Genomic DNA, 19,549 nt, shown 5'->3' with positions numbered 1-19,549 from the left:
GACTTAAACAGTAAACCTTGAAAACGGTTGTCGTTCCATGCCTATTGCCCACAGTGTATCGTAAAAGCATTTTCTCAGATTGTGTCAAAAATCATTCTGCTAACCAATTTAAGACTCAAAATCACCCCAGAGTGGATGAAAACACCCCCAGTAGTACACCTGAATCAGATCATCAGCTCATTAGCAGAGACTGAAAGAGTAATGTGTGTGGCAGACAAAGGTGGCATCCAGAACATGCAATACTGGTCTTCCTCCAAGAACGTGGTTGAGAAACACTGGTCTAGAGAAGTATGGTGATACTTAAATGCTAATTTTATTTGCTAGGTAATAGAAGTAATAGCAGTTCAGATCTAATAATCCCAAATGGCTCGCCTTATAGCCTGCCATTGTTGAATGTTATAATATCATAAAAACTGGTTTCGACTGTATGGCTTCTATGATTATATATTAATTCATTTCACAGTAGTTCAAACACTCCTACGTCGTGCAGTAGAGTTTCTGAAAATACGCTTTCATTGCTTCTGCTAAATGGACTGCTTTATTCCTTTTATGCGAGATTGAAAACCACAGAACATGCACCTTAGGTGGTATTATTGCACCTGGAACCGCTAACAAGACTGATGTCAGGCATATAGTTCCTGCCACATTCATCTGTGTGTTGAATGTTTGAATACAGTCCGTTCTAACAAATCAGCTTGTCCAGTGTTGACTGAAAATACTTCTCCAACACTCTGCTGGCTTAATACCCACGGCTCTCATATCACAGCAACCTTTTGCGTAGTTGCAAGGCGCCAATGGCAAGGTCGATATAAAGGACGTCTGAATGAATGTGTTATCCTTCTTCCTGCGGACATGCTCGATCTAGAGCAGCCAACATTGCCTGAACAATGTACAAACACTGAGCCCTCAACCCTTCAGGAGACTGATACTGTAGGATGTGTTAGAGAGTGGGCAAGTGGATGGTGTAACATTTTCTTACTTTAAATTCACTGTCCGAAATCTTTGCACCATTAAAGAGTGTACTATTCGAGGGTGTAATGATATGTCGTCATATGTAGTGGATGTTTTACCATCAATCAATTCCACATTAGTGAGTGTACAAACAATGCACACTAAACAATTAGAGAGTAGTTTAAACCAGCAAAGTATATGATGTTATGAAAGATTTTCTTTGTCGATAGAGTAGTATGCCAACACCAGACCCTACAGCAGGGAGAAAAGCAGATTTGGGAGGACCACTGTCCTGCTGATTTTAGCTCCAGTCATCAATCAGGATTTTTCAAGCCCTCCATGAGACTTTAGTTAGATTTTCTGGGTGTGTTTGTGAAGGGATAAAGCAAATATCTGCAGGACACTGGTCCTCCAAGACCTCCACCCTTCTTTCTAAAGCAAGAGTGGACAACTCTCATCACAGTGGGATACTATTCTTCAGGTTTAATCCTTAATTAACAACAACTGTAATTTTAAAGCGATCTAAAGACATAGGCTGCGTCCAAAATTGCATACTTCCATACTATATAGTACGCTAAAATCAGTATGCGAGCCGAGTGATATGACCAAATTCATAAAATTTGAAAAACAGTATGCGAGTACCCGGATGACTTACTACTTCCGGCGAGATTCTGAAGAGTGCATCTGATGCACACTGCGCTATTCCATGATGCCCTGCGAGATTAATTCATGAATGAGAGTGAAGCGACCAAACTGACACGGGTAGGTCAAGTGATCATGATAAAATGGCAGATGTAGTACATCCGAGTTCCATTCATACTGCTCACATTCACACTGTGTAGTATATACTTTCTAATGGTCGAGTAGTAATTTTAAATTCAAATGCGGTACCTACCGAATTGTAGGTGGTTTCGGATGCAGCCATAGGCTTATCACCTCTATACCCTTTAAAAGTGCACTATTCGAGGGAAGTCATTTGTAGTGATGTCTGAAACCATAGTGGATGTTCTAATGTGCACTCAGTCAATCCCACAATGCACCACAACAAGTGTACAATGTGCACTAAACAGTTGGTGAGTAGTTTTAATCAGCCAAGTATGTCATATGTGTTGAACTTTTTGAAAGATTTTCTTTGCAGATATAGTAGTATGCCAACATCAGAACTTACAGCAGGGAGAAAAGCAAATCTGGGAGGACCACTGTCCTGCTGAGTTCAGCTCCAGTCATTAATCAGGATTTTTCAAGTCCTCCATAAGTCTTTAGTTCAAAATTCTGCAGGACACTGGTCCTCCAAGACCTCCATCTCTGTTTCTAAAGCAAGAGTGGGCAACTCTGATCACAATGGGATACTATCCTTCAAATTTTATCCTTAAAAAACAACACCTGTCTGTAATTTTAACGCAATCTTAAGACATAGGTTGCATCCAAAAATTGCATACTTCCATTTTATTTATTAAGCTAAAATCAGTATGCGAGTCGAGTAGTGTGGCCAAATTCATAGGATTGGAAAAACAGTATCCGGATGACTTACTACTTCCGGTGAGATTCTGAAGTGGTCATCTGATGCACGCTGCGCTATCCCATGCTTCCCCATGAGAGAATTTATAAATGGGAATAAAGTGGCTCAACTGACACATCCCAGTTCCATTTATATTGCTCACATTTATACTGTATAGAGCGTACTTTTCTAATGGCAGAGTTGTAAATTTAGGGTGCTTTCACACCTGTGAGTCGATTCAGTTGTTCCGAAACAGAGATTAAAATTGTTACATTGTTGCTCTTTGCTCTTGGAGCGGTTCGCTTTCACACTGCAAAGTTTCTAATCGGACCAAAAGAGCTAAAACAAGTCACGTGCGAGTAAACTCTCCTTAAATTGGTCAGAGTGTCAGGGTTTATTTTGCAGCGTACCGTTCAGCTGTCAGGAGAGGTGGTGGTTTGGTGATGATTGACAGGGTGCGCGCGCGTGACGTGTCTGAGGAGAGACACGGTAGGGAGGGGTGAGAAGGGTGCGCGACGATGCCTATTTGAGGACTGGGAGAGAGACGCGAGATTACCGAGAGATCATCACTCGTTTGCGGGCATCCGGAGACTCGCGAAACTTCCCGCCCTACTCCTAATTCTCTCTTCATATAGCCGTAAGCCTATTACATATCCATAAAACACTGTGATATAACCGCGCTCGGATCAGATCGCTTTCTCACTGCAATCGAACCGCTCCAGGGTTCGTTTCAATCGAGCCGAGACCACCTCATTCAAGCGATCTTGGAGCGATTACTTTGCCTCGGAACAGTGCGTGATTGCCCTGTTCACATATGCCAATCGAACCGCGCTAACTGGGCAAACGAGATACGTTCCGAAACAAAAGTGTAGGTGTGAAAGCACCCTTAAACTCAAATGCAGTGCCTACTGAGTAGTAGGCAGTTTCGGATGCAGCCCTAGGCTATATCACCTCTATACTCTTAAGAAGTGCACTATTTGAGGAAAGTCATTAGTATCTGAAACCAAATTGGACGTTCGGAAGTACATTCAATCAATCCCACAATGCACCACCACAACAAGTGCACAGTCAATGTACAATAAACAGTTAGAGAGTAGTTTGGCATTTATTTTAAAATTCCGATACAGTAGTATGCCAACACCAGACCCTACAGCAGGGGAAAAAGCAGATCAGGGTGGACCACTGTCCTGCTGAGTTTAGCTCCAGTCATTAATCAGGATTTTTCCAAGTCCTCTCTAAGGCTTTAGTTAGATTTTCGTGGTGTGTTTGTGAAGGGATATAGCAAAAATCTGCTGGACTCTGGTCCTCCAAGACCTCCATCCCCTTTCTAAAGCAAGAGTGGGCAACTCTCATCACAGTGAGATACAATCCTTCAGATTTTATCCTTAATTAAAACACCTGTCTGTAATTTTAAAGCAATCTAAAGACATAGATCACCTCTATCCCCTTAAAAAGTGCATAATTCAAGGGAAGTCATTTGTAGGGGTGTCTAAAACCATATTGCACTCACTTTCACAATGCAGTGTAATAAACAGTGTACAAATTAGGTACACTAAATGGCTAGATTAAGGGGGCTCAAACTCTGTTTGAAGGGCCTGTGTTGTGTAGAGTTTAACTCCAACTTACTTAGATTTACATCTGCCAGGAATATTCTAGTATAACTAGCAAAGCCACGGCCACACCGAACTTTTCGCCCCATAGACTTCCATTCATACACATGCGAATGTAGAAAACCGGAAACGCAAAATAAAACGTAAAATAAAGTTCTAGCTTGGTGAACTCTGACCTGTGAAATCGCCTCATGTTATTGTTTTAGACCAATCAAAGATCAAAATACGACCTCTGTGTACAGAAATGTAAAATACAGACCAAACTCTTGGTTGGAGCTAAACTTCTGCTGGACACCAGCACTCTAGGACCAAGTTTGGGCATACCTTCTAAATCTCTAAATCTTAACGATTTCTAAATCATTGCAAGAAGAATCAGTCCTGTGGATGATATTGCATTATTCCTGGTGTCAGTTCCAGAGCTGGAAATATAAAATTAGCTGAAAAAATATTGAGTATTTTGGTTCATTCTTGGGTCATGAGAGGGATTAGAGAACCACAGTTGTTTCTTGCTTGCACATATTGATTTCCAGAAGTTATATGTCAGGGGTGTCCAATCCTGTCTTTCAAGGGCCAGTGTCCTGTAGAGTTTAGCTTTTAAGTTGCTCTAACACACCTGCCCAGAAGTTTTGAGCAATCCCGAAGACCTTGATTAACTGGTTTAAGTGTGTTTTAATCGGGCACAGAGCTGAAAACTGCAGGACAGTGACCTTCAATAAACCGGACTGGACACACTTGGTGTGAGTAGAGGGAATGTTTTTAAGAGCATGGAGAGAAACAGCCTGAAGGGAATAGAGACCAGATACATCATTGCTTAAATCTTTTGGGATGAAAAAACCTTGGTTGGATTTCAGAGGTACGCTGTTTGTTGCTGCTTCTAGCACTTCTAGTGGAGTTGAAGATTTTTCTTGTCCATCTTTCTTGGTGAGAAATAAAAGTTTTTACCAGCCTTGTAGGGAATATATTTTGAACCTTTTGAAAGATTTTCTTAGCAGATAGTGTGCCAATACTTGAACCTGCAGCCTGGAGGAAAGCAGATCTGAAAGAGTTTAGCTCCAGTCATTAATCAGAATTTTACAAGACCTCTGTAAGATTTTACTTGGATTTTTTTCAGGTGTGTTTTTTAAGGGATATAGAGCAAGAGTGGGCAACTCTGATCATGGTGGGCCACTAACCTTCATAGTTTGCAAAAGAGATCTAAAATCCCCCTATACACCTAAAGACTTTTATATCAGTATGTTGATGTACTCCCAACTGAAATGGATTATTGAGTAGGGGATTAGGGATTTAGTTTTGTGCATCATTCCCTATTAGCAAACTAACAATGTGTTTAGGATTATCGTGGCTGAAGCCATCAAACTTATATCAACAGAGAAGGATGGCCACGTTTAACACAGAAGCAATTGGCCAAGCTGTGTATTTAAGATTACTAATTATTTTTTTTAGTGGATTAATTTGCACTGATTACTTGTTCACCTATAGGATAACAATGTGCGCAAGCAAGTTATAAACATTGTAAGTTTTGATTTCACGCAGACTTTAAATAGTGCAGTATTTTGAAGGAGCACCCCCAATGTTTGCAGTGTTGTCTGAAATCACAGTGGACTTTCTCAAGTCCAATCAATCAATCAATAACGGGTGTGCAACTGATCTATACTCAACGTCTACAGAATACCCATAATGCAATGTAAGAGTTTGCGTGGCAAATGATTTTCTACATCTGATTAATTAATTCACAAAACTGTCCGGTGCACTCAATTCTCCAAATAACTCACTCGTTTTCATTCACTCATTTATTATGTAGGGAATAGTGAATAATGCACACTAGAGTTTGAGCATGTGAAATTCTGTTGTACGGCGCTGTAAAAATGGGCGAGATTAAACAAGATGATTAGACGTTTAAAAAAGCAGGCGATTGGTCCAAATTAAAAATTTTTGTCCAGAGAGGTCTTGTTTTGATCTTTGATTGGTCTCATGCAGACACGTAATGCGATTTCGCCGGTCAGAGTTCACTAAGCTTGAACTCAGCAGCATACTGCTAAACTTGTCGCATGAGCTTGTGTTTCCAGTCTGACGCCTTTGCGTGCATATGAATGGAAGTCTATGGAGCAAAAAGTCCAGTGTGACCATGGCTTTTGGGTGTAGGAGAAAATTTCAGATATAGCCAAAGGTTAAATATTTTAGGTGTGCTTAATTGGTAAAACTGCAGGTGTCTCTCTACACTCTCAGAAATAAAGGTACAAAATCTATCACTGTAATGGTACCTCAAAAGGTTCATTTTTGTTTTTAAGTCCTTAAAGGTACCTATTAATACCTAAAAAGTACAAATGGGGACCTTGTTGTACCTTAAAGGTACGAAAGGGTATCTTAAAGGTACAAAAGTGTACCTTAAAAGTACTAATGTCCACCAGTATGGTACTAAAGTGAACGTTTTGAAAAGGTACCACCCTTGTGACAGATTTTGTACCCTTATATCTGAGTGTGTATGGGACCAGTGTTGTCCATCTCTTTAACTATAGTAGACTACCTGACAAAAGTCTTGTCGTTGATCCCAGTTATATGAGCAACAAATAATAACTCATTATTAGTCATGAAATTAATCATGATTTAGGCTTACATTCAGAATGGGGGCATGCAAGAGATCTGCAAAGTGGAGGGCAACATCAACAGCCTGAGGTATCAAGACATTTGTGCTGCCCATTACATTGCAAACCAATGGAGGGGGCAAATTCTCCAGCAAGATAGCATTCCTACTCATACTTCAGCCTCCCCATCAAAGCTCCTGAAAGTAAAGTCAAGGTGCTCCAGGACTGGCCAGCCCAGTCATCAGATTATTGAGCATGTCTGGGGTACGATGAAGGAGGAGGCATTGAAGATGAATCCAAAGAATCTTGATGAACTCTGGGAGTCTTCCATGAACGCTTTCTTTACTATTCCAGATGACTTTATTAATCAGGGATTTGAGTCATTGCAGAGATGTATGGATGCAGTCCTCTAAGCTCATGGTAGTCAGACACAATATTCATTCTGTCTCCACTGCAGCATGACTTTATATCCTATACTGATGATGATTTCTGTTCAGTGACAAGACTTTTGTCTAAGCAAAGTCAGACCTTACTGTCCTAATTAAATCATTCAAAGTTGATCATATTTTATTTTGGCAAAATAATCGTAATGTAGTGGCCTTTGCCTTTTATGTAAGCCACTTCTGAAACCAAATGTTCAACCAGAAGACATTGTTCCTAAAACTTGGATAGGCGACAAGATTTTGGTCAGGTAGTATATAGGTGCTGCCATTGTTTTAAATGTATTTGAAGTTGAACATTCCTCTGTTGAATTTCATACGTTCTGATTGTTTTATTTATTTATTTTTATTCTGGATCTTGCATATAGAGGTTGTTTAGCCTTTTGTCTGCTATTGAGAAATGCTTTGGCAGCTTGAAACAGATAAAAATAAAAACAGTGGTCATGAAGAAGCTGTGTCTGTTTGCTATGGATTGGTGGTGTCTCGGTGAGAACCCGTGGTTGGATTTGGCTTTGAATTTTGACTTGGTCATGCAGAGATAGTGGAAAGAGATTAACTCCTGTCACAGTAGTTACAGATGCTGAATTGGTTGGAGGGCTAGAATCTCATGTTGTTGTCTTGTGCTGCTCCTGCTTGATCGACTCTGCAGATAAAGTCCCTTTAGATTATCTTTGTCCATCAAAGTCAGGCACCCAGCATAACATATGAGAGCTGTGGCCTTCGTTCCAGCAAAATCTGATTTGTTGCCAGTGTGGAGTGGGCAGAAACTAATCACAATCACTATATTACTGTTGTATTTCACAAAAAAAGTGTATGATTATGGTAATTGAACAGTAAAGCCATATTTGACTAGATACTAGAAGTGTGAACCAAGGTTATAATGATTTTGGATTTTTCATTAGTTTTAGTTTCTATTTCGTTTTACTTTTTATACTTTTTGTTTTCAAAATTAGCTAGTTTTAATTAGCTTAAAAGGGTAGATTTCTTATTTTTTATTAGTTTCTATATTATAAAAATGTCTTAGTTTTAGTTTAGTTTTTATTAGTTTCAGAATTAGTTTTGGTTTTTTTTTTCTAAATGAGGATATTTGTTAGGTGCAAGATTCAAAATCAACAGGATAAATATTGTATAATAAAAACTCAGCCACACATTTTTTGAAACATGTATTGAGAGAACACATGAACACTATCATCTACCACGACCATCTACCCATCCTCAAGTTAGACACACAGTAGTGATGGACAGGGCCGGATTAACTAATGGCCATTTTGGGCACAGGCCCAGGGGCCCGTCCGCACTTAGATTTTGCCTTCTCTTCATCACGAGGAAGACCAGTGGGAATCATTAATAAGTGTGTGTATTATGGAGGACACAAATTCCTAGAACTGGATTGGAGAGGTGTTATCCAAATTATGTGCATTATACGTTTGTAGAAGTTATACATTAAAAATACCCTTAAAATAAATTTTAGTACTGCTTCAGTGAACTTGAACAAGTAAATTAAAATCAATTAAATTTCCCCTAGTTGTATTGGTATTTTTTTTCAAAGTGTGCTTTAAATGCTTTAAAAATAAGTTAAATCTTTGTAGACTAGAAATATATGTAGTGTATATCATTTATTTTAAAAATGTGGGCAATACATTATAAATTAATTGTATTTAACAATTATTATATTAATCTTATTTTTTAATTCAACTATGTAGTGGAGCTATAGTGGGCCTTCAAGACATTGTGCTCAGGGGCCTCTAAATTCTTAATCTGGGCCTGGTGATGGGAAATTCACATTTTTAATGCGGATGTTAGGACTCAACATTATCAGCAATAGTAATTTCAGTCAATTAAAATGATCTGAAAAATGTCTTACAATAAAGTTTTGCAACCCAACTGAATCATGATTTACTTATTTAAATTCCATTACAATTGTCTGTTATGAAATAAACTTTTATTTCTGAATTATTGAATTTTTAAGTATGAAAACATGTTTGAAATATTTTTCATTGAAATATTCACAGCTTAAATAAACAACTATGTTAAATTTCAGGACCTAAAAATACAAACCCTGGAATTCAAGTCATTAAAATGCAAGAACTTGTTAATATGGTGTATTATTTTTTTCAGTTTGTGCTATTCAACAAGCTTTTTAATTCAAGACTTTTGGCATTGATTTTGTTCCATAGAATTAAATGAAAAAAAAATTTTTTTTTTAATATTTAATAAAAAAAAAACATTTTAAGGTCGATATTATTAGCCATCTTAAACCATATTTATTTTAAATTTTAAATGCATTGCTATACAATGATTTACCAAATTACCCTAACTTCTGACTTCAACTGTATGTATACATTGACGGGAAGAACGAGAGCAAGAGTAAGCGATGTCAGAATTGTATTTTTAGGGTGAACTATCCCTTTCACCATCATCTAATAATAAATAAATGAATTCACAATGATGTACAGATTAAAAAAAATAGCCTAGATATGCACAAATCACCATTATAAAAACATTGCTTTATTTACCCCCTTCCCCCTTTCCGAAAAATGACAACAACAAAACGTTTTACTCATCCCGCTGTCTCCTTGCATCAGAGTTGTTTCAGAGGAGGTTGAAGCGTATTCTTCCGCTTACATTTTGATTCAAGTGTACTAATAGTCTTGAGCAGTGGCCTGGTTTGCTGTTTGACAAGGTTGTCAACCGGTCAGGTCTTGCACTCCTCCTGCCTGTCAGATCCTTTCAGCTAACATATCGGCCCCCCTATTTATTCCAGACAGATGCTGCTCTGACGTACGACGCGGTCCACATCGTGTCGGTCTCTTACCAGCACGCGCCACAGATGACTGTCAACTCACTGCAGTGTCATCGCCACAAACCCTGGAGGTTCGGAGGCCGCTTCATGAGTTTCATTAAAGAGGTAATGACAATCGCTCATGGCACTGCTGTCACAAACACTCCTGCTCTCCGGAGACAAGATAAGATATATTTAAGATATTGTTTAAATAATAGCATCTCCGCCGAGCACTTGTCATTGAAGATCATTTAAAGTGGTTCTTTTAGAAACGTCGTTCATTGTATGTTGCGAACCCGAAATGGATTTGTTCACTTCAGCAATGATTACATGTTTTTTCATTGATGTTTGAATCAATGTTGAGTTTAATAACTGTGCTTTTAGATGGCCAAGTAACAAAAGATTTCAGATTAAAGACAGACAGCACAAGTGCACTTTTTATTCTAAAGACTTTATCAAAGTTTTGCAGGATGTGATATTTTAGTATGATAAGGTATGACAACTTTAAAGTTGATTAAAGGTAACTTAAGGGGAAAAAGTGTTTACTTAAGGCAGGGGTGTTCAAACTCTGGACTGAAGGGCCGGTGTCCTGCATATTTTAGCTGTAACTGCAATTAAACACACATAAGCAGCCAATTACGCCCTTTCTTGGTGTAATAGAAACTTCCAGGGAGATTTGTTGAAGGAAGTTGGAGCTAAACTATGCAGGAGTTTGGACACCCCTGACTTAAGGGGAAAAATGTTTCAAGATAATATTATACCACATGTATTCAATAATCATGCATGCCCAGGGACCTAAACCATGTTTAAAAAATATACATATAATTAGATATTTACAGGGTTGGCGGCACAGTGGCTGAGTGGTTAACACTGTTGCCTCACAGCAAGAAGGTCGCTGGTTCGAGTCCCGGCTGGGCCAGTTGGCATTTCTGTGTAAAGCTTGCATGTTCCTATTGTGTTGGTGTGGGTTTTCTTCCAGGTGCTCCGGTTTCCCCCTCAGTCCAAACACATGCGCTATAGGTGAATTGAACTAAATTGGCCATCAGTTTTAAACGCTTAGTGTTTTTTAACTGGTTCAGATTTTTACTTGCCCTGCCAAAACTATTAAAGGCCCCACCAAAAAAAAAAAGAAGTTAATAGCTATTTCTTAGCCACATATTTTAGATACATACACTTTTTATTATATATATATAATTTAATGTCCGTCATTTTACAATAAATGTCTGTATTTTAAGTGTCAATATTTTTCTCAAGATGCCAGAAAAAAAAAAAAATGAAAATATATATATTTTTTACATTGTATTGCCCTTATTCTCCGCAGACGAGCGGGCGCTGCCATTTGAATCTTTTTGGCACGAGACTTCCGGTCTCATTCAATTCCATTCCTTTTTAGACATTAAAAACTGCTCGTTTCGCTGTTTGATGTTGCAAACTGATATTTCCTTGTTATATTATTCTACTTGGTCTGTATAGTCATGCAAACATTTGTTTGTAGAGCAAGTAGTTTGACTGTTTTTTGCCGTTTATTATTCCTTGTCATTTCACCCATAGGCGACTGAAACGGAAGTTCTAAGACAATCGCGAAAACAGGCGCACTTTTATAACAAAATTTGCACTTTAATTTTGACACCCACAGACATATTAATCAGAGAGGTAAGACTTTCTCATACATAGTCTCATTTCATTTGTCAAGCTTTGTAAAACTCTGTTTAGTAAGTATAAGTATAGTAAGACCTCAAGTGTTTCCAAACATTTATGATTTTCCAGTTTCTGTTGAACAAAGATGGAATATATTTTATAAAAAATAAAAAACAGGGATGGTATTTTGTAAAATGTTACAAACCTGTAACCATTGACCCTTCACAGTAGGAAACACAAATACTATGAAGGTCAATGATTTCAGGTTCTCAAAATTTTTCAAGTGTAAGATGAGTAAATGACGTCACGTTACTTTATAAGTGACCTTCTTATAATTTTAGTTGTGACTAAAGTCCAAATACCTTTACTAATTAGCCATCAGTAAAATGTGTTTTTACCACTGATAGATATGGAAACATTATTCAGATATTATCTTTAGCCTTAAAGGGACTAAAAGTTCACCAAAAATGAAAATTTACTCTCCATTTGCTAGACCTCAAGAGTTTTCAAACATTTATGATTTTCCAATTTATGTTGAACACTAATGGTATTTTGAAAAATGTTAGAAACCTGATATTTAGCCAACATTTAACCTTCACTAATTAGCCATCAATAAATGTTTTAACTTCTAATAAATACGACAACATTATTCAGAACTTATCTTTATTATTAAAGGGACTAAAAGTTTACATAAAAAATAATTTTACTGACCATTTGTTTGACCTCATGTATTTCCAAACCTTTATGAATTTCCAATTTCTGCAGAACAGGGATGGTATTTTGTAAAATGTTATCGATACTATAGATGTTAATAATTATAAATTTCCAACATTTTTCAAAATAACTTTTTTGTGTGTGTAAAAAAACAAACAAACTCATAACAGGTTTGACAAGTGTAGGGTGAGTAAATGATGACAGAATTGTCATGTTTTACCTGATCACCGTTCACCATCCACGTTAATTGCCTCATTTAAAGTACAGTTGATTGCAGCTTAAAGTTTTCATTCGATCTGTTCTGGCACTGCTCCGCTAAATTCACAGTGTTCCACTTTTTCATCACCGTGTGCCTCGCACGCAAATGTGCTCGTCATAATCAGCTCTTCTTTCAGCTCACAAGAGAGACTTTGATTGGGACTCATAATAGGCAGATTAGAGTTGTTGAACACAGCTCTGTGGAGCCGCGTGTCAGAGAGAAGAGCAAAATGAAGGCCATGGAGTTGGCGTGGAGAACATTAGCCATGTTTCCATCTAAAGATGTGAGTTATATTTATACAATAAACTGCAATATCACATAAAATATTTGCGAATAAAGCACCGTTTCCATCCAACGAGTATAAGAAAACAAAATAGCCACTTCCTGATAAACCAAATGGAAAAAAAATGGAAGTTACTTCGTTAGGAGAAGGTCTTTTTTGGTATATAATAATTTACTTGTGTCTTAGAACATGTAGACATATCATATCATAGTCAAATCCTTTTAGAATCTTCACTTGCTCTTGGAAGATTCGCAAGTTCCGCCTATGTATTTCACTTCTTTCTCTTGTATACCATTTAAAAATGTTTAGACCTCATCAAGTCCCAAACACACATGTCACTTTTTGCCATTTTTGTTATCACCTGATCTGTTTCATAGATATATACACTAGATATTGCATACAGACCCTGAGCATGCATCAATACCGCCGCCATATTTGTACAGTGCTCCCACTTCATCAAGACTAAAGCCAATCAGAAGATGCTGGACTTTTGCGCTGTGTATGAGTGTAGTAACAAGCAAACAAAGAAAACAAACCACAAAGGCAGAACATTTCGTAGGTAAGATTTCGTTTTTGATGATTTTGTATGTTACGAATCTTTGTGATAAACAAGTATGTTATGTTATTGTCAATAAATCATCAATAAATGTTACTGATGATAATACAGCCACTTACTGCACTGACCATAAGGCAAAGTAGCACCAACTCACACTAAACACTAGGCTTATGCTAGTTTTGTTGAATAAAGTCAGCAAACAGTGTAAATGAAATATGAGAACAGAACGCTGCGGTTCCAGAAATGTGGATTATTGTTGGCTAAGTATTGCAACAGCTAGTTTTCGAAGTAACCTCTAAGGGTGCCTGATAACATAACAGTGCCTGAGCCTCAATGTACATACTGTCCACCCTAAATTATTGAATATTACAACTGTTATAAACTATTTAAATCAGAAAGGTGAATGTGCACACTGAGACGTAGTGATATTGATGGTTCATATGAATAGTTCGGGACAGGGATTCATTCATCCCTCCGTTAGAATGAGGAGTGAAAGCTGGAGAGGGGGTGTGTTTTAGGACATGGATTAAATCCAATTTAACAGGGAAAGAGGATAATACATTTCCGTGCACATAAACTCATGCCCTTTGTTGGCAATGACCGTGCGGTCACTTATCCATCACTATAGAAAAGTGATGTAAAATTATTATTTTTCGTAGTTTAAAAAAAAATTAGCATACTGACCACCGGGAAAACTCCCAATCATATATATGTGTATATATCTTGAACTCTGGATGGCCAATCTTCCACTGCACCTTGGTCCCACATTCATTTCAAATGAGCGCTACCCTGTACCAAAATGGAGGCTCTTTTGACGCATTCTTTCCAATAGACAACAATAGCGTAGGCCAGTAGTTCTCAGACTCTTTTCATCAAGTACCACCTCGGAAAAAAAATTGTTTCTCCAAGTACCACCATAATAAGCAGTATTGAAATAGAGTAGCGTAGTAGGCCCAGTAAAGCAGCTACAGCTCTGTACATTTCCAAAACGGGGCAGATTAATTCCTTCTATTTTATTGTTTTAATTCCTATTTATTTTTGTCAGCCACTTCAAACGTTATAAATAGTTTGAAAATTAACACTGTATTTAAAAAATAAAATAAATAATAATTATAAAAACAAACTAAAAACTTCAACATTTAAATTAAAATGTGATTTTAAACTTTAAAAATGACAGGTTACTGTTTTTAAAAGCTAAAAAAAAAAACAAATTCTGTACTTAAATGTAAAGTATTAACATGTAGCCTATTTATCAACACCTGGAATTGTTGCCTGGACCTCATAAATATAGGCTATTTGTCTTCATATTCATACATAAGATCATTTGATAGATTGATAGATTTTTAAATATATGTAGCATGTACATATGACCTAATTAATTCCTCCACGCACCCCTAGAAGGAAGCCTTCGTACCACTAGTGGTACACGTACAACAGTTTGAGAACCACTGGCATAGGCGACATCTAATGTAAATATTTTTGAATCTGTTTAAGAATTTTTTTTGATGCACATGCTGGAATTTATCTGGTATTTATATGCATTTCCATCGTAGTTTATGCACATTTTTTTCAAATTCGCAAAAGTTACTTTAAACTTAAAAAAAGAAATATGCACGTTTTCAAAATTTATGTGCATCTTGGCATTTCCATCCAGGGTTTTTTATGCGATATTCCAAAAATGCACATAAAAATAGGTGGATGGAAACTTAAGTGACTAAGTTTATGAGAGCTATTGTCTCTCATAGGCATACACACTTTCCTGCGAAATATCCTCGCTCATGAACAAGAATGGAGGTGTTTCATTTGGAAGAGGTTACGGCGAGGCCTGCAGATCAGTGTGTGTTATTTGAGGGAGGAGGTCTCAGTGTGAGGAACGAAGGGGGGGATGGAGAGGAGGAGTTGCAATGTAATTTTTTTTTTCTGTCTCTAGAGACTGCTGCAAGTGAGATGGTCGTTAATTAGGACTGAGGTCTTAGGGGAAGCTGTGTCTGAGGCGCTGGGATGTAAAATGTAATTAAAAAGGAAATAGAAGCTGCAAGTGTGTGGTTGCGAGAGTGTGCGTTTGTGTACGTGTGTGTGTGTGCGTGTGTGTGTGTGTGTGTGCATGTGTGTGTGTGCGCCATACTTGGACAAAATACGAAATTGAAGAACTGGCCTTGAGTGGGAATTGGAATGAATTTGGACACAAACCATAGGATGTTGAATTGGAATTGAAATTAAAATTATACGTTTTTTTTGGCATCGCAATTTAATAGATTTGTTATTAGCCTAATAAATCATACATAATTACTCAATTCTTTTTGACATGTTCCCCCATTTTGGCTTAATATGTAGAAGGCATGATCATCAACTGCAAACTTTGACCAAACTACGTTTATTTTAAACTTCTTCAGTGCTGTCAAAACATTTAAAGGCACTGCTCACCCAAAATTAACATTTACTTAACATTTTTTTCAAACATTTGTAATATATATTTAAATTAACACATATAATAAACATGTGTTAAATAAAGCAAGTTAATTTATTAAATTTAATAATGAACTAAACCTAGTTTTTGGGGAAATTTCGCATTTGGTTACTTTTCAACTCAACCTAAAAACAACCAAATATCAACATCTAGTGATGTTATAAATTGACATTGTGTGGGTGGTACCCCCATGACATCTATCATACTTTGGATTTTGGTTGCCATACCAGACGAATAGATGTCAGTATTTGACGTGAATATGACGTTGGTTTAAGATGTTGGCATGACATTGGATTTTGATCATTTACCAACGCAACCTAAAATCAGTGGTGGATTTAGGCATGGGCAATATGGGGGATCGGATAGATGGATGGCACGGTCGTCGTTTGCCTAGAGCTCCAGTTAGGCTTGCGCCGCTCCTGCCTAAAATCAACAAAACATTAACGCTATTTCACGCCAATATTGGATGTCAAAATAGCATTGTCCTTAGACACCGGCGGATGTCCAATACGGATGTCCATAGAGCAGTGGAAATTAATGTGCACGCGCACTGACTTTATAACAACACTGTGTGTGACTCATCATTGCAGAAAGGCTTGAGCTACAAATACATCAAATAACATATGGGAAATTTCATATTGTAATAAGCGACTCTCAGTCTTGTCTGTCACTGTGCTGTTCATCTACTTAAAGCCCATAGATATTTACATTAGATATCGCCTACGCTATTATTGTCTGACTCGTTCACTTAGCCGACAATAATACAAGTTTCTAGCACTGTAGTGTCTTGTTGTCATATTTCATTTACATTGCTTTCTGAATTTATTCAACAAAACTAGTAAAAGTCTTGATTTTAGTGCGAGTTGGTGCTACTTTGCCTTATGGTCAGTGCAGTAAGTGACTGTATTATCATCAATAATGTTACCTGTTTAGCACAAAATTGCATAACATACAAAAACGTAAAAAACAAAATCCTACCAAATGTTCTGCCTTCATGCTTTGTTTTCTTTTGTTTGCTCGTTACTACACCTGTTCAAAGCACTAAGGTCCAGCATCTTCTGATTGGCTTTAGTCTTGACTAGTGCGGTTGAATGACATTTGTCCTGGGAGCACTGTACAAATGTGCAACCCCAATGACGCATGCTCTGGGTCCATATGCGATATCAGGTGTATATATCTATGCATAAAGGCTAGTCACATCAGAGTGATCTCTGTGGCTCTGACACGCACATGGAAACTGTGGGCGGGGAGAACCAGCTCATTTGCATTAAAGGCACAGGCAACAAAAACAGCTACAATGTCTAAACTTTCCCACATTGAAAAAGGTATAATAAATATTCTGATGGGTAGTTTGAGCTGAAGCATTTCTGGAGACACAAAAGACTTATATTAAATCTTGCAAAGGGGGTAAAATAGGTACCCTTTAAAGTGTAAACCCAAACAACTCACCCACTCGTATAACCTCAAAAATAGAAGTGAATTAAAATACTAGGTGTAAACCAGAATGTGTTTCAATCATCATTTTGTGGTTAAAAATGCATCTTCATACACTACTAGGTATGAACTGAGCCTTATTTAAATTAAATTCAAATTAGGCAAACTGGACTGAAATTAAATCAGTTTTCAATTAAATTCTGAATGGTCTTAATTGATGGAAATCTCTCTGTGTTTCTTTGAAGTCTCACTGGGATGGCCTGACGGGGCGGCTGTGCTTCAACAGAACCACAGGTCTGCGCACAGACTTTGATCTTGACATTGTGAGTCTTAAGGAGGACGGCCTTCAAAAGGTAAACCACAACACAAACACAAACACATAACAACTCTCGAATAGACACAACGTAGAGCACATATTTGATAACAAACATTGTGTTATGTCTTAAAGGACCAGTGAAGTGCTTAGAAATGTGCATTTTTTTAATCCGATATTTGACGTAATCTCATGATTAGAGGGTGGGACGTAGAGTAGCTCCTTCCCTTTATGAAAAACAGCCAAGGGAGTTTTGATTTTCTCAAAGCTCTGCCTATGAAAGCGGTTGAGCTCAAGCACATCAAATGAAAAGCAAACGAGAAGAAGGGGCGGGGTGTGTCATGCTAGAAGACATTTCATTGGTCAGGATTTTATGAGAAGTTATGTGAATAAATTGATTTATTTTAGTGGAAGTGACAAACAGCAAGCTTTGGATGTTTAAATCGGTTTTATATCTTCTAAATAGCTAATTTCTCACTGTATTAGCCAACTCAAGCTCATTCTGGAAACGTAGCCCCGCGGACGTTTCAGGAGACTGCGATTTACGTGGTCTGAGGTACGTAAGGCCGCGTTTTGTTTTTTTTCGAGGGAACGCTATGGGGCGGTGTGACGCCACTCCTCCTATTCGCGCTCGCTGGCTGATGGCTCACCTTTGTGTGGAGGGTTACGTCGGCGGACAAAACCTGCTCGAAAACGTACATCCTGGGACGTATTTTGCGGTCTGCAGAAACGTGACCTGTTTGAAATGTTTCCACAATGAGCCTGGGTTGGTATTAGCTTATAGACATCCACAAAACTAATATAGTAATTCGAACATCTAAACTTTATTTTAATTTTATCGGACCTTTAAAGTTCTTCTTGCACAGATCTGTAACCAGGGGAGGATTCAGGTGGTTCTAACGTGCCCATCATGTACTTTTTGTACCCCTACCCCCCCATTAAACTATCTAAAACTGAGCAGTCTTTTGCTCCTTTTATGAGCTCCTTTGTCCTGATTTCTCAAAAAGCATATTTCTAAAGGTGCTGTTGACTTGAAATTTTCACCAGTTGTTGGTAACAACCAAGGAAACCCTAATATGCAAATAAAATAAAACGAATTAGTTTACAAATTAAGTTATGTGTAATTAAATGAGAAACGTGTAAAAAAAGTGGACAAAATTAGTAAAAGTATTTGAACACATGAAGAAATGGAGGTGTAGAAAGGCAGTGAAAGCCCAGACAGCAGCTGAAATCTCTCAGTAGTTCTTCACCAATCCTCTGGCCTTCATCGTTGTAAATTAATAGCTGCTTCAGTCCAACATCTACATTAGCAGGAGGATGAAGATGAAACCTGGGTGGACATTTCAGCAAGACAATGATCCAAAAAAAAAAAAAAACAGGGAAACTCTCAAATGCTTTCAGAGAAAGAAAATCAAGCTGTAGAATGGCCCAGCCAATCACCTGATATGAATCCAATTGAAAATACAAAATAAAGCTCAGATTTGATTGACGAGACCCACAGAACCATCAAGTTTTTTTTTACACTCTGTTGAAGCCAGAGCAATACATGTGATTTTTAATCTCTATATGAGAGGCATCTTTAAGCTGCGGTCACCAAAAAAGCCTTCTATATAAAGTATTAAATATATTTCTGTAGATCAGTACTTTCTTCTTGTGTCATACCATTGCTATTACACAATTATTTTCAGATTTGTTTTTTGTTTTCTTTTATTTTTATGTTTGTATTGTTTGGGTTTTTAACAAAATTTGGTTAAATTTCATGCCAGCAGCTCCTTTAGAAATATTATTTACAGGAAAACACATAACATGTTCATTATTTGCAATATCATTCATTCATTCATTTTCTTATCGGCTTAGTCCCTTTATTAATCTGGGGTCGCCTCAGCGGAATGAACCGCTAACTTATCCAGCAGGATTTTACGCAGCGGATGCCCTTCCAGCCGCAACCCATGTCTGGAAAACATCTACACACACATTCACACACACATTACGGAATTTAGCGTATCCAACTCACCTGTACCG

The 19,549-nt window shown here is 37.6% G+C and overlaps 1 protein-coding gene across 2 annotated transcripts in view; it reads left to right on the top strand.

Annotated features, from left to right (window-relative positions):
- Window positions 1-19,549, top strand: part of grik3 (glutamate ionotropic receptor kainate type subunit 3) — a 215,317-nt gene that overhangs the window by 119,914 nt on the left and 75,854 nt on the right. Inside the window, exons 7-8 of one of the 2 annotated variants that reach the window (XM_087286435.1) lie at window positions 9,850-9,989; window positions 17,460-17,567. In XM_087286435.1, coding sequence (XP_087142561.1) covers window positions 9,912-9,989; window positions 17,460-17,567 — 186 coding nt within the window. In that variant the 5' untranslated portion in view covers window positions 9,850-9,911. Of the gene's footprint in view, window positions 1-9,845; window positions 9,990-17,459; window positions 17,568-19,549 lie in introns of both variants that reach the window. The other variant, XM_087286434.1, reaches the window with a different exon arrangement.

The sequence above is a fragment of the Danio rerio genome, chromosome 16, assembly GCF_052040795.2.
Source record: "Danio rerio strain M-AB ecotype USA chromosome 16, GRCz13ab, whole genome shotgun sequence".
In the NCBI taxonomy this organism is placed as follows: Eukaryota; Metazoa; Chordata; class Actinopteri; order Cypriniformes; family Danionidae; genus Danio; species Danio rerio.
The sequence above is the reverse complement of the archived record's forward strand: the minus strand, read 5'-3'. Positions and strand labels throughout refer to the sequence as shown.